The sequence below is a fragment of the Pagrus pagrus genome (genome assembly GCF_965226575.1).
Source record: "Pagrus pagrus genome assembly, chromosome: 23".
Classification (NCBI taxonomy): Eukaryota; Metazoa; Chordata; class Actinopteri; order Spariformes; family Sparidae; genus Pagrus; species Pagrus pagrus.
This window is the reverse complement of record NC_140205.1, coordinates 9,661,680-9,678,355: the sequence shown is the minus strand read 5'-3', so window position 1 is coordinate 9,678,355 and position 16,676 is coordinate 9,661,680. Positions and strand designations below refer to the sequence as shown.

Here is a 16,676-nt window from a genome sequence, read left to right as displayed (position 1 = left end):
ATTATGGAACGATTAACGATTTTTCTCAGAGACATGTCACTAAAAAATGTGAAAAATACTTGCAGTAGCAGCTTCTTGCAGGATGAAAAGGGCTCTGGCTAGTGTAGTATACCTTGTCCACTTTGTTTTTGAACTTCTGCAGGTTAAAAACTCTGGTATAGTGGGTATAGTGGGCTTTGTTTCACAGAAATGACCAAAATCAAAATAGATAAAAATGCATCTGTAAGAATGATGGATTATCCAAACCGACCTAATGGTGGAAAGTGACTTTCCTACGTCAGAAAAATGTGGTCTAAAATCTATGGTGGGAGAAATTGCTCCATTGAAGCTTTACTTGCACAGTGCACTTAAAGGAACCAACTCCAATTGCCCATTAAATAGCATAACACTATTTTCTTTTGCAAGGAAAATAAAGGAAATGTGGTAAGAGTGGATTGTGGCTCTTACAATACTAGAAAAACAGGAAATCATATTTGAATCTGAAGTGATTTCCTTGGTACATATTTCTTTTGTTCAGAGAACCTTTGTTTTATTTGCTTCTGTACTAAGAGAGGTTATAAAAGAGTGGAGGACCCTTCCTTCTATATTTTTCCTCTACAATTTCAAGATTATTATGGAATAAAGAATTCATAGACCTTGAAACTGTGTGTACCCCTGCATCTTTTCATTCCCTGTCTGCACGTTGTCAAGCATTTCGCTTTGCCTGTGATAATCCTGTCTATTGACGCTGACTGTAATTATATAAAATCATAAGCAGAGATTCAGGAGATCATAGAAAGAATCATGAAATTAGACAAGAAAAGCCTTTCAGTTTAGTGCAGAGGAAGTTGGTCTTACAATTTGGTTTATAAGTTTTATAAGAAAAGGTTTCAAACAAGACTGCAACGGTTTATAATGTAATTTTAAAACTTAGTAATATCTAATCTATGCATTGATAAAAGAAGAACAAATATACGTCTTAGCAAAGACCTGACAATAAGTTTAGGCTTAGACTTTTGTGACAGTCACTAGAAACCAAACACCTAAGTCATCATGCATAAATTACGCTGGAAACACTAGCAATGTGACAAATGAAAGCCTCTTGGTCCCATCTACCCTAACTTAACCCCCTGGCAGGGAAGACATTCATCATAGTTCAGAAAAGATCAATAGGAATGAACTGCACTGCTGAAAAGATCAATAGTCATGTGTTGTAGAGCTAAAAGAAGATGGGACATGACAACGCTGTCAAAAGGTCTGATACAGATTTGAAGTCCTCTTCAATTGGATGGACTACTTTGAGGGCTTGCAATGGATTCAGAGTCCTTCACTTTTACACAGTCTGAAAAGTTACAGACATAATTTTAAACAAGTTATACTTTTTGACATCATACGCAGACTCCTCTACAGAACGACACAAAAACACCTATATTTGGATGGTATATATATTGAACTGAAACAAAGAAATACCTTGTTTACATAAATTCAGACCCTTTGCTGTGGCAATTAAAATTTAATAGATACATTTTGCTTCCTTTGATCATTCTTAAGATGTCTCAAGTCCATGTGTGTCAAAGTTAATTGATTGGAAATGATTTATGTCTATGGAGGATCCCATGAGTAATAAGTCATGAACTCCAAGAACCGCCCTTACATGTCAAAGATATATACATGTTCAGCGATATATTTTCAGAAGGGTACAAGTGACTGCTGGGAAGAATCATTTTATTTATTTTCACTTTGTTATTATTGGGCAGACTTAATGACAAAAAAGTTCCTGAATTAAATGTATAGAACGACAAAGCGTGGAAAAATAAAGGGAGTCTGAATACTCTACAAACCCACTGCAGTTGTCCCTCAGGCGGACACTAGTTTTTAAAAAAAAAACACTATAAAGAAGTATGCCCAAAGTTTAAGAGTTAACTTGTAAGCTCATGCTATATCTGTGCCCTCTTGGCCTTGAATCAAGTGGTTTTCAGTGTAGACAAAGAAACTGTCAAGAGCTACGGAAAAAGGATTTAAAAGAGAAGCTTATTCACAGATAAAAAGGCTAAAAAGAGATTTTTGGGCTGCTAAAGAGGCAAGAATAAGACTTCTCCAGGGTGCCAAGATTGAGCCATTGGAAGAGAAAGAGAGAGTCAGAAGGAGCTGGTTTTGGGTCTCTGTCTAGAATACTAAGTATAAGGTAATAATACCTGGCTAAATGGCAAAGCTGGCACTAATCAGTGCACTAATCCACCAGGGAGGACAAAAGGCCATGCGTGACAATGATTGCAGGACCACTTACAACACAAACAATACACGTGCATTTACGCTGACACACACAGCATGAGTACATGTGTGGACACGCTGCCAAAAGTGTCTACACATACCTTGGTGGCTAGATAGGAGAGAGTAATTTCTGTGATTACTGAGTGGTCTCAAATTGTGATTTCCAGCTTTTGCCCCAACTGATTTGGGAAAATAGCCCTGATCTTTTTTTTTTGCACAGAGACGAGAGCCCACGCTTGGTTTGGTTGCTGAAAAGCACAACCTCGTTTTAATTCTCACAGAAAGAAGTTTTCTGATCGCTGTTGACCAATGGATGAACACAAAAGCGTTACTACAAGAATCTGGTACTATGCATACCACCATGTGCAATCAAGTATCTACCTCTAAACCATTGCTTCTGTTTATTTGCATCCTATTTACCCTATTTGCTTTCCACCAGGTTTTTAGCTCATCTGGAGCCAAACAAAATGCCGGTGGGGGGTGTCATAGACAAATTAAGTCATTACTGCTAATGCACTGCAGCGATATGGAGAAGATAGAAGCTGCACCGCAACGGAGGCTCCAGCTCAATTTAGAGGAAAAAGCCTCCAATTTTTAATGAATAAAACAAATAACTCCCTGTACTGATGGCTTCTTTCTCTTATCTGCAGCTGAGCAGGAGGGCTGGAATGGGGAGAAACCCCAGCATGGTTCTGCAGAGCGAGAGAAAATGAGACTTCTGCTGTGTGACTCACTGCAACTTGCTCATAAGGATATGTCATGTCATACACAGAAATGACTAAGCATCAACTCAGATTTGCTTTAAGGGGCAACATAACATTTAGAGGTGGCAATTCAAAGTACAAAGTCAGTGGGAAATTATCATAATGACGAAAATTGAAGTAGCACAACTTGACAGAAAGACTCCTCCCAAGGCTTCAGACTTTATAAACGACACACAGAGAGGGGGAGAAAAAGGGATAGACTAGAAGAAACCACAGAAAAACTGGAGTTTCTGGTGAGTTCTGAGATAAGTCAGAGGCTGACCTCTAAACAAACAAACACTGACCGACACTTGGTGCATTCCTTGCTACTTAGCTTACAGCTAATGTCTGTGGAGTCAGTAAACTGTCTGTTTAGGGAGAATAACCTAGCTACTTTTAAGGCTAAGGAAAATGTGTTCAACCCTCTTTTTTTAGTATTCTTATACATGAGGACCAAAAAATATAATGCAATCCAATAAATACCAGTCATAATGGTCCAGAAACATCGCTGCAACTAAAGTTTCAACAAACCCTGAGCCTTATAAGCTGACATTTGAAGAAAAGTTGTATCTCAGCATTATTATTTTACCCTGTGGAGTGTCACCGCTGTTTCTTTTTAAACATAAACGGATGTGCTGCTCTGTTGTTGTGAAATCACCTCTCCTTGAAAAGACTTCCCGTTAAATCCCTGTGAATCCCATCATGCGGTTATAACAGCAAACAGACTCCGACACAATAATTCAGTGCTGCAGCACACTGTCATGTCTTCACTCTGGATTACTGTGTCAGTGTTATACAACTAGCAGAGCCAGAGAGAGAGACTACATAAAGTGCTTTGTGGTGGTGAAAGAAAGCATCTTTACTGCTCCAGGACAACAACAGGACAAGCAAGAATAACAACTGTTCTAATCTTCTAATTTTAATTTCAATTTAAAACACAACACAAGCGAAATGTACTTAAAATTTTAGCTCCACTCTCGAGACAGAGAGGCAGAGGGCAAAGACTGAGAAGGAGGGGGACAGCGAAATGACAGGCCAAGGAAGAGATGAAGATAGCAAGTCAGAGACAGCGACAGAGATAGAGATAGAAGCTATTACTGTTTTTTTAATGCTCTTTCCCCTGTATTTCTTCCTTTCACAGCGCTGTGGAACTTTGCTATGAGATGGCAATTGCTGCAGTGATTGTCCTCCATGGGAGAGCAGAAAAATCCAATTTCATCGATATACAAGACGAAAAGAAAGATAGGGGAAAAAAAGAGAAGAAAAATCTCTTGTGAAAAAAATGAAATTGAGGCGTGAAGAAAAAAAAACACCACTCAAAAAAAAAGGAGAGATATAGAGAGACAGATGTGACGGTGGTGGGGAAGGGGGCTGGAAAGAGACATGGTAAAAAAAAAAAAAAAAAAAAAAAGGAGAAAAAACATGGGCGAGTTGATTGTTAAATATGAGATTGTTTTACAGCAGGGCAGGTATTGAGTGAAAATGTAATAAATATATAGATATTGTTTTCAGGGGCTATTTGGTAGCTGTGGCCCCAATGAGCAGCAGCAGCACAGGCAGCAGGCTGAGCTGCCTGGGAGCCTGGTGATGGCCTGTCACTGGAAGCCCCTCTGATGAATGGCCATGTTGGATTGGAACAGACGTGTAATATATATCAGACTTATATTCTCTCTCTCCCTCTCTCTTCTGGTGCCTCTTTCTGCTGGTGTGTGAAGATGCTGGGGGAATCCTGAGGTAAAGGGAGGACCGGAGGGCAAATGGAGGGAAGGGTGAAGAACGTGATGGGAGATAATATTAAGCTAGCGGTACACTCCGAGTGAAATCAAATTTACTGTGATCTCACTGGCAAAATGGAGGGTTTACAACCAAAAAGCACTGGGCGCTGATACAGAACACTGTCCTAGACAGTTTCTTTTCACACGCCATCACTCGCATGAATATTTAAATCAGCCATGTGATGTCTCAAAACAAATCCTGTGCACCAACCGTGCAATATCAAATAATCTTATTGTGCTTGAATATCGTCGTGTATGGTGCAATAGCAGGTGCGCAACAGGGCTGCCTGCTAATTATTGTTTAAACTGAGTGTTGAGTATTCCATTAATTGATTATTTGTTTAGTTTATGTCAGAACATAGGGGAAAATGGCCATCATAATGTCTCAGTGGCCAAGGTATTGTTCAAATGTCTTTTTTTGTTAAAACAAGGACATTTTGGGCCAATACCGGCCAACCAAAGGAAACATTGAGCCAATACTGACTGACTGACTGACTTGACTGACCTACCCAAGGCATTTTGGGCTAATACTGGCCAATCCTAGGAAACTTTGAGCCAATACTAAATGACCACCCCAAGGAAATTTTGGGCCAAGAGCGACCAAACCAGGCAAAAACATCCTTGGCAGAGGTAATAACCTTCTGTCAGATCAAACAGATTCTTATTTTGTAAAGTATCTGCTTGAAAGGCTTTTTTTTTGCTTGCTATACAACTACCTACTCAATAGACTTTTTCAGAAATTATAGTACATAGCCTTACAAACTGATGGCAGGGATGTATTGAGCCAGGAGTTCATGAATGTTCAAGCACAAAATTGATGTGACACAATAGATGAACATCGGCCACTGCCAACTGAGAGCGTCTTTTTATTTGTAGATAGGCTGATAGCTTTCATAAAGACGAATATCAGCCGATGTAGCTGTGCATCCCACTGAAATATATTACATTTTCAGTGATTTAAATGAAAAGCAAATTCTCATACTTGTGCTTGAGTCCAAACAAAATGTGTATACTGTCCATATACTCTCTCCTTCAACGAGTTCTTTGCACTGCCATGCAATCTTGCACTGCTTAACAGTACCGGAGAAACCCTTAATAAACAGTATACAGTAAAACATTTACCTGAATATGGATGCTGCATGTTTGTTCAATTGGTTTTTTTTTTAATATATTTTCATACATAATAGCCTGTATGTAAGACATGTTTTTTCTAGTTATATGTTTCTATTTGTGTTTTCCTGTAAATTTGCTCTCCATTCTGTCAATTTGTATTGAGCTCTTTCATCTGGAGTGTACGCTATTAACCAAGCGGGAGTTACAGTGAGTACACAAGAATAGAACATGCCAATAATGATTTTGTTTGGTATACTGCGGGGCTTACGTCGGGTGAAGAGAGGCTGGACTGAGTGCCAAACGGGGTGCGGCGGCCCCAACAAGAAAAAGGAGCGTTATTAACACAGTCCAAACAAACTGCACCCCCTATGGAGTCCCAAGCCGCTCGCTGCACAGTAAGACAACATGTAATATGCCCCGCCAATGATCCTCAGTTGCACACGGGATCACACACCATTCACACGAAACGCACACATGGTTGCCACTTCTGTTGTGTTTCGTCTCCGCGGGCCATTAATCCTGATAGAATTTGCAAATCGAAATGGTGGGGTTCATGAGCAAATTTTGAGGACGAAGTGTTTGCGAAATGTAATTAATTTATCATTTAATTCCTGTGCATAAATCAATAAATAAAGCAGTGTGCATGCTGTTCATTTTCTTCCCTTACTACGTCTTACAGTCCCTGATTCCCACTTCTATTTCTCTTACTATTCAGTGATGTGGTGCTCTTTAAACCTTTTCTTTACCGTACTCTCTTGTTCTTCATCATTCAGTGACATTTTATCTTTCTACCACTCCTCTCTTTCTTTTACCTTCTTCTTTTTCTTGTTCTTATCCTCTATCACTCACTCACAAATGTCACTTCATAATAATTTCTTGTGATAGCTTTGCAAGCAGAATCTCAGACTGTCCTGTCTTTTTTCTATCTTGTCTTTTTCTGTCTAGTTTCTCTTGTCTCCTTTAGCTTCTGTCTTTCATATAGTATCTCTGTCCATGGTGCCTGTCCATCCCTGTATCTCTCTCAATCTTCCATCTCTCTCTGAGGTGTGAAGGTGATTTGTTGACACTTTGATCTAAGGAATATTGACCAGAGGCCAACATGGCTGATGGATGGCCAGTGCCTGAAGTCGATAATGCCTGTTGTTAGTTGGGACTCGTCTCTTCTACCATCACCCGCACACAGTTGCTCCTATACAGGGCTACGCAGGTAAGCTTCAGCTCAAAAGATGTCACAATGCCACATGAGCCAAAAAATTGAAAGAGAGAAGCTCAACCATACAAGTGGATCTGTGAAGTGCAACAAGAGAACATGCCTACATCTCACATTGTTTCAACATCTATAGATCTTTGCCGAACCATTAACCAGCCAATTAAAGTATTTTTCAAATGACCCATCAATACATTCACACCTTCCCTTGATGTCAGCAACAGTGTTCTCTCTGCTAACCAAGCAAAACTGTACAGACCAATGCACTTCCAATTCCTGACACAAGTCCACTTCCACTCAATACTCACTGGCTTGGCTCAGTGAAGGGAGGACAATTTGATATCTTTATTGACCCAGAGAGAGAATTGTCTTGTATCTAATGGCAACAAACAAAAGCACACTAAAATCATTTGGAGCTGACCCCAACGCTTTGAAGCCTCTGCGATTGCAAGAACGTTTGACAGCCTCTGGTTGAAGCATTGAATATTCACGGTTAATTCTCATTAAAGCTTCAAAGCCCAAAAATGATAGGGACAGCCCCAAGAATATTGGAAAAGCAAGGTAAGCCACAATCTTTTCAACAAGAAATCATATTTGAGCCAAAGGCAAAATTATTTGACATTGAGGTCCGTCTAAAGACGATGTACCAAGTCAGTATGTGATATTTTGCCATCCTCCCATGTGAGCTTATAACAATTTCCAAGAGTTCTATGAGTTCTTATTCATCTTAGGATAAGAGTGCCTGCCTCTTTCAAAGTATTTGGCTTCACAACGGTATGAAACTTCCATTTTGCTTGCACTGTAGAGGGTATTTGACTTTTTGCACTCTCTAAATGGGAGAAAACTCCTTCCCAGTATGACGGCCTCATTTTAAGCACATTAAATAGGGCACAGTATCCTTCCTAAGAAACATTTATGATTTGAGAGCAGCATGAAGGCGTTCTTTTTAACACTTTAACAGGGCATTTGACCCTGGTTCCCTGCCTTGCAGGCATCTCTCACTGGGACCAGCATGGAGCTGCCAATTGAAGTGGTCTAAGCACGGCAGCTGACCCTTGTCCCCCTCCATAGGACTCTGGTTTGACAAGGAACATCGGGGTAGTGTCATTTTCAGGGACAGGAGGACACACACAGGGATGAATGAGATGTAACCTTTTATCCTTCAGGCGGAGGAACTGACGGTGATTTTAAGACAGAGAGCAAAAGAGCAGCAGACAGAAAATTACGCAGAGGCGGAGAACAAAAAAGAAGGAGCGGTGCACACCACACTGGGGAAAGCATGCAGAGTTTAAGTTGAAGGATGATAACAAAAACAGTGGGACAGAGAGATGAAGAAAAAGAAAAAATGTGACTGTACTTTGGCTGAGCCCAGTGGTGACCGAGCCCACTGCGTACGCCTGCTGAATTGTGTGAAGAATCTGTGTGCATTTGTTTTTGTGTGCGCTGGTTTGTGTATAAATTATACATTAAAAGAGGTATGTTATGAGAACTTTCCCCCAGGCAAAAACCAGAGCCGCAGTGCGTGATGTATGTTCTTGAAAATAGCAATGATGTCACCTTGCTCCGTAACTGTATAATGCGGTATTTAGCTTTAACTTTGTCCTCTGCTGTATAATGTAAAGTTATCTTTTGCTTCACCTTTGGATACTGCATCTTGGGATGTTCTCGGTGGTTGTGCTTTGGTTTGGTTGTGCTGTTATTCACCTTTTTATATCATTCTTGTAGTTGTAGTAGTGTGTAAAGCAATACAGTCTTCTCAAAATTGTTTTGTTCAGTTACAATAAAAACTGGAATGGCACAGTAGAATGCATACCAGACTGCCAAGGCCCAACAGTCCCCTTTATCCCCATCAAATTGAACTCACTCATTATTCCCTGAGAAATGAACAAAAATGTTGTCCCTTTATCCGTATCTGCACCAAAAGTTAATGGGGTCTGAGGCCGATCCACTATACAAGTTTCATGGAAATCCGTTCAATAGTTTTTATATAATCCTGCTGACCAAACAAAAACCAACTGAAACGGTTGAAAAGTAACCTTCCTGGTGGAGGTAATAAACCATTATCATAACCTGATTCAGATATCATCACTTCATTTCTGAAAAAAACTGGAAGGGCTAGTTTTGTAAGTTGTGTTACACATTAATGTGACCTCTTTCCATATAAAAGACATTTTTCAGGTTTGTGTATGGTGCAAATGGTTCGTTACCCTCTCCTCCAGCCGGGCCACCTGCTCTCTGTAGAAAGCATCCTGCCTCTTTAGGTCCGCTTCTCTGGCCTCAAGCTGCTTGGCCTAAAAAACACACATCGCACACATACCCATACATGCGCATCACACGCAGCATACACACATGCACACACAGAAGAGAAGAAAAACCATTACTTATGTGCTCAGTGGCGCATTGCCAATTTTAACAAACAGATCACAAAATACACATGAGACGACTATGATGAGAGCTCAGACAAGTGTGTATAAAGAGTAGATACTTTGTAATACAGGCCTTCAGTTTATTGGCATATATACACCAGACTGAAATCTTTTTTTAAGTGTACTGTTTCATGATGTGTGTGCTGTGCCTGTCAGCATGTAAATGTACCCAGAGGGAGGAATATGTGCACATTTTCCCTAATGTGTAGAAAAAAACATGCTTGGGGGACTGATGATGTCTTGACGTGTTCTGTATGTGCTTCTTTGTCCTCTTCTGTTCAATCTTCAGCCAAACCACTATCAGGCCAAAAGGATAACATCAGCTCTGAGTGCGAAGGAGTACCATGGTCTGGCATATATATTTACCCAGCCTACCAATCTCCACTGTCCTCCCCTCTACTGTGACCTTCACTAAACGTACGGCTGACTCTAGGTGATATACAGAACAGATAAGCACCTGGATGTATCAGGTCCAAGAGAGGAAAAGTCAGACCTTCACACTGGGATCGAGGGGCAATGACTCAAATCTAAATGCTAATTAAATTTGTATTAATCGTGACAGAAGTTTAAATGTCTTTACAGACAGGACAACTCAGTTCTGTGTGGAATAACTTCTCATCATTCACTTGTCATAACCTATGGGAAAATTGATGGCTGTGGAAGATAATAATAAAACAAGGTTTATAGACTGGTGGAATTGAGACTTACATCCAGCATCCATCACTTTTGATAGATAAAAACATGTTATGGTATTCTAAAAAAAGTCCATAAAAGTGTTGGAAAACCTTTAAATAAGAGATACTGCTGTTTTATTGAAAGCCAAATTGAACTTTTTCTATTGCTGCTCCCTTTTGTTAATAAGTCTTCAGAAACAACCTGAAATCGTCATCTTATCTATAATTCTAACAAAGCATATGAAGCAAGAGAGCTGTAAAAAGGGATCATCAAAACTTGGAGCAGCTCAAATACCTGTCGGATAGAAAAATGTACCATCTCAAAGAAGCTGAAAGGGAAAAAGAAATCCTTGACTCTCTCATGCAGAAACACTAAGAGAGAATTGCAGAGTCGTGGAGAAGGTAAAGACGTCTAGACTTACCTTCCGTCCATTCTCCTGAATAAGGGGAGCATTGAAAGTAAAGACAGAGAAAAAAGGAAAAGAATGTAAAGAGGCACTGATTTATCCATGAACTTCTTCAAAGTGACATTTGGGAAGGTTTAGTATTCGGAGGCTTGGGGTGACTGGCTACCACACTGTTCTGCTTGAACACTCACACTTCATCCCCTCACTCTCCTCTCTCACTGGCATGCACACACACACAACGGTGTGTACACACACGTATTGTATTAGGGGGGCAATGGATCTCAAAATTCGAGGTAGTTAAAAACAAGCTCTGAGTTGTTAGCCTAGCCCCCGATTTGTAACCCAGGCATCATTCAAATATCTGTATATCATCTACATTTTGCGGTTCAGATGCGTGCCGAACCGTACTGATTAAGGATCAGCAATTTTCCCTTACACCACTATATGGTATATAACCATACACCTTTGTTTTTTTCATAATTCTTTGAGTTACATACATTGAAACTCAAAAGACACACAAAAACACACCCATACTGCAGATCATATGGAAAGCAGCCATGCAGAGAAGCCTTGAAGCTTTTGCTATAAGCACTGTAGGATGTTGAAGGAGACACAGAGAGCGGGTTTGAAGAATCACAGCGTACAGAGGAAAAAAAAAATTGCATTACCCCATCCAATCTCTACTACACTGATAACCATCTGTGTTTGGCTACTCAATGCACTGCAGGCGGAGCTGCGTGCTCTATGCATTGTGATGAGGAGTGGCGGCGAGTGTCACCGAAGGGGCTGTCCTCACATGAGATGAGTGGGGGGGAGTTTCAAAGTCAAGGGGATGCTCCGAGCTAACCCTCTGCACACGAGACAGAAAGCTACCAACATAGGCAAACACCTGCACACACAGTTTGTCATCTCCAGATTCAGAAATTGAAAATTGAAAAAACTCCTTTAACACATTCCTGACACCACCCAGTGAAGCAAGACCACAGCCAAGTTGTTGCTGTCCTCAACAAAAACCTAGCATTCACCGGCCTCATTGTTGTGGTCATGCAATTGTCTCCTTTGTGCCCCCTTACACGTCTAGAGTGCTATTGTGTAGCCAGTGGTATACAAAAGCTAAAGGAATGGAATCAAGTTGAACCTAAACCTAAATGATAGTACCTTGTAAGGACACTAGAAGTCGCACTATCATGACCTTGTGTTATCGATTCCAAGCATGCAATCAGGGCTTCTATGATAGATCGGCAAAGTTTTTCAGCGACCGGATTACCGAGATGCCAAAAAACTGTCTCCCCTTTACAGCTCAATTTAAGAGGAAGAGCAGAGTGATGATGGGATGGGGGTTGGGAGACAGAGGAAAGGACTGGCAGGGGGTTGTGTACCATCACAAGTGTGTCCAAACTCAATGATACGCTGATTGGTGGCGACTGAAGACTTTAGCTTTGCAGAGAATGACAAAAGATGCGCGCAGACGCCGAGACGCAAACAACGGCTCAGACACTGATCTGAAATGCACACATCAGCACATACACACATGCACACGCCAGCCGGAGCAGCTGTACCCACAGAGAGCGGGTGGAGAGATAAATGCGTGCTGAAGGCGAGACTAAAGGGGTCATTAAAACAGGAGAGGTTGTGACAGAAATGTGTACCCAGGGACTTTCTTTTTTTTGCTCACTTTTGTGTGTACGTCTATGCGTACATGCAGCCGTGCATGTGTTCAATTTCCATGCAAGCAGGTTGGCCTTCCTCTTTGGAGAGACACACACAGGCCCAGACACACACACACACACACACACACACATTGTGTCAGTCACAGGATTACTTCCGACCGATTAACCCCATTCAGCAGACTTTAAAGATAATCTAATCATACTAAAGGCCAAACAATGGGACAGACCTCACCACTGCCCATACACCTTTTGTTCGCCTAATGAAGAGGCGGTCACGGGTGGAGGAGGAGAGCTGAGGGAAGGCAGGGGGGAGGTAGGAAGAGGAAGAGGAAGAGAAGGGCAGAATTTGACAAGAAAATGGAAAAGAACTTGAGAGTGTAAAGAACGGAGAGATAAGAGACAAAGAGAGAAGAGGACAATAAAAGGCTATTTATCATTGGAGGTGTCAAGAATGGGGAACTGGCTGTTAGATGGGACCTGGAGTCCGGGCCAAGTGCGTCACAGTGACTTTAGAAAGAAGTTAAAGAGAGAAAATGATCACAAAGTACAAAAAGGTGGCGAACAGTAAAGTGGATCAAACAGGAGACAAAGGTGACACCTGAAGGTTTTACAAACTTTGAAATCCAGACGATGATTTCTTAGTGGAAGTGAAACATGTCTGTCAATCACTTTCATGATGAAGCGTGAGTTTTGTTTTTGACTCTTTTTTTCCAAGTGAGTAATTTCAAAACTTTGCAAGTCCAAAGGATGATGTAAGTCATTTCGGCTAATTCACTAATTCAAATCCAGCCTCATTCGGTCTAATTTTCCTGTACAGCAAACCTTGACGTGGAAAAAAAGTAGCGCAGCAAAAATACAAACACTCACAACAACACCCTCCCGCTGGGTGCAGACAGAGTCCACATGCTGCTATTTGCAGCCCTGGCAACCACATTAACATCAGCGGCAAACTTTTACACCCCCCCTCCTCCTGTATCCTTCTCCCCCTAGTCTCTTATTAAGTACAGTAGCACAATGGCTGAGGGTGACAGGCGGTTGAGAGTGAGACCGCGGTGGTCAGATTAAACGGATCGTTTAGGCGAGGTGAACGCCTCTGTGAATATCAATTAGCCAGCCGCTGAATAATTAAGGACAGCCATGTTTTTTAATTAGCCGACTGCCGCAGTTTGAGCTGGGAGTGAGGGCGGAGGAGAAGGGGAGGAGGTGAATAGGAAAGGAGGATGGAAGAGGGAATAAAACAGGTGGATTTTGCTGCGTCAGGCCCCCCACCCACCTCCTTTTCTCTCGCTGATTTGCTCCCATATTTTGTTTCACACTTGCTTCTTTGTGGAAACCGTTCTCTCTGTTCACTTTCTTTTAAAGCAGTCCAAGTGACTGTAATAAAAATAACTCCTGCCTGCAGCGTTCAGCAAGCTCAAGGCAACTGCATGTGTGAGTATGTACTTAAACTGTGTGTGGTACGTATGAGACTCCCTGTTGTAATCAAGAAATTTAATGGGTATAGTACAGTTGGATAGTATAATCATACTTTTCTCCTCTGCTTTTTGAAGAGACACTGTATACTTTCAAGGCAAAATCAAGGTAATTTTAACCAATACCATGATTGTTCCACCACCTTTACCTCTTAGTTGTTGCTGTACCCATGATGACAAAGGTCACATTACCTTAACAAAGTACAGTGAAGCCATTATAGTGATCATGGCTACAGTGATCAACCACTTATATGAATCAAAAAGCTTGTAACAAAATAATTTGCATACACATGCTGTTTAAATAATATGCCGTTGGTAATGGAGTACTACACTTAGAGGACCACACTTTGGATCTTTTCATATTCTGAAGGTACTGACAATTGATGTCCTCCTGCAAAAAGGAGCATCATATCACACATGCTCAGTGTAAAGACTTAACCCAGTGGTTCTCTGACTTTTTGGCTTGTGTAAAGCCCCTGTCTGGAGTTGAGCTGTGAGCTTAAATCATTTAGTTTGAAAACATTTCAGAGGCCTGGGGGGGTATCTACCCAGTGTTTCACAAGAGAAAGTATATTTCTATATAAGAGACTGACAGTCACAAAATTATTTTTTACTTTATTTTTAGACCAAGAAATACGTTTTTGATGCTCTCCTATCCCATTCATCATCTTGTTACAACTCACATATATATTGCAGCCCCTTTGGGGAGTCCTGACCCCCAGGTCGAGAATCATTGACTGAAACAAGCGAATCTTCTTATGAGAAAATTCAATTTATGACAGGTTTACAATACTATTTGCCAACAGCATGAATGTAGACTACGGCACAACAACATTTAAAGAAAAAAAAAAAAAAAAAACTATTTCTCATTGCTCGAAGAAAAAAAAAAAAGATTAGATTATGGCTATTAGCAATTCTGTACATATTGCATTTTTCATTTCACACCTCAGTGATGGAGACCTCTGTATTGTAACAATGAGTAACACCTCATTGTAACACTGTATGCCCACTACGTGCTTATAAATCATGCTAGATGAAAATTCTGCCATGATCGATAGAGCTCAAATCAAATCTCATCACATTAACTAACAGCACCTCATCCATAACCTTGGTCTCTTTTGTCTTCCCCTGCCACCATCAGCTCAGCCCTGATTCACCCCTGTCACGAGAAGCATCATAATCAATGCTCCCTCACACCATCCGACTGAGTGCTGCAGCACGGCGGGTCAGAGCTGCGCACCAGGGCCCATCTATCACAGACCTGTGCGACAGGGCCCCGTGACAAACTAATACTGAAGCCGCGGGCCTCGGGTGCTCCGACAGGCAGGAAGAGGGTCAAAGGGCAGCACAATGTGACCGTGCTCTGGTGTTAATTGGCACGGCGGAGGTGTAGGTGGCATGTGGGAGGTTAGAGATGGATGGAGGTAAGGGAGGGGAAGTTCATGGGGTAGAGAAGATGAAAGGGAGGGAGAGAGATGGGTCAATGTGTGGATGGAATATGGATGACAAGATAGTTGGAGGGAGAATTGGGTTTTTGACAGTTGTTGGGAGGACTGTCATATCAAGCTTGGAGATAGGAGAATATTTTAAAAGGGACACACGCACAGACAGTCTCATACTTTTTGCAGCCACAAATCGAATACATAAAAAGCTCACACACACTCAAAAACAGTTTTAGACACACATCCTCCATACAAATCTTGGCACATCCTGTAACCGCCTCTAAAACCATTGCAACTCTATCTTTAAAAGCTATCACTGGCAGATCAAATCTAAGTGATGGAGTGTAAAATGATATCACCTAACACAGACCTTACTGGCAGTATTACGCATTACCCTTAGAGTCACTAATAAAACATAAGTCCTGGTGGCAGTAGCTGTAAAACTCCATTGGAAACCATTCACTTTGGCTGGTTAATTAGCATCACAGGGTTTTACTGAGGGGCAATAACACTTTAGCTATTAGTCTCCAAGGGAGGTGGTAGGGTTATGGGCGATGTAATCGTGTCAGATGTGCTGTGGTATGGTCAGTTAATGGGCTTAACCTTGACTGATAACACTAAAGGACAAACACACTGTCAAACACTTATTCACACACATACTGGCAGCTGAGAAAAATGTCACATTTTATTACTGACAATCCTGCAACAGGGTTCAGTGTTGAATGTTCTTCACAGTTGAGCCACCGAGCCTGAGCTCAGCTTGCATCTAGTGAATGTGCTGCATTCAAAATGAATCTAAATTATTATAGTTTTCTCACAATTATCAAAAAAGAGTACTTGACTTTATATATCTGAAAGACATACCATCATATATTAAAACTTTAGTTGTTTACAAATCAGCCTTTAGTTAACTGACCACCACTGCCCATACCTTTGGTTATGTCATACCTATTCTGTGTAGTTTGATTTACCTGAAACTTGAAGAGTTTTCTATTCTAGTTCAGTTTATTTCAACAGGTAAAAGGAGTGCTCGCAATTTGCATAAAGACAGTGGCCTCTGTCGTGTTTTGCAATGGCCAGATGTTCTTGAATTAATCTATTTCTTAGAATTTGCCATCCGAGTATGTATGCAGGCAAAATCTGTTCAGAAAAGCCGCTCTTCAATCATACAGAGGGGGTAACAGTGTATACATTTGGAGAGTCTTTCCTTGAGGGCATTCGTGGTAATTAGAAAGTTGATTGCTGAGTCTGACGCTGGCTCGGTCGAAGCAACCAACCCAACGTCCTGGTAAATGAGACTCAACAGTTAACCATCTTTTTCAAGAATTGCTTACTTCACCTTTAATACAACTTAAATTGTGCTTACAGGGAATCATTTTCCGTGGACATTATAGCCTGAGAGATTTAAACGTGTTGCACTTCAACAGACTTTTGTGATTAAAAAACAAAGGTAATTACCGGATAACTGATATCCTGCCTTGCACTTTTTTGAACACA

The 16,676-nt window shown here is 41.1% G+C and overlaps 1 protein-coding gene across 5 annotated transcripts in view; it reads right to left on the bottom strand.

The window, feature by feature from the left end:
• chchd3a (coiled-coil-helix-coiled-coil-helix domain containing 3a) overlaps window positions 1–16,676 on the bottom strand; it is a 72,465-nt gene that overhangs the window by 19,908 nt on the left and 35,881 nt on the right. For 3 of the 5 annotated variants that reach the window (XM_084346226.1, XM_084346228.1, XM_084346229.1), the window contains 2 exons: window positions 10,611–10,625; window positions 9,296–9,379 (listed from right to left, as the gene is read on the bottom strand). In XM_084346226.1, the coding sequence (XP_084202352.1) occupies window positions 9,296–9,379; window positions 10,611–10,625 (99 nt within the window). The remainder of the gene's footprint in view (window positions 1–9,295; window positions 9,380–10,610; window positions 10,626–16,676) is intronic. The other 2 variants (XM_084346227.1, XM_084346230.1) reach the window with 1 other exon arrangement.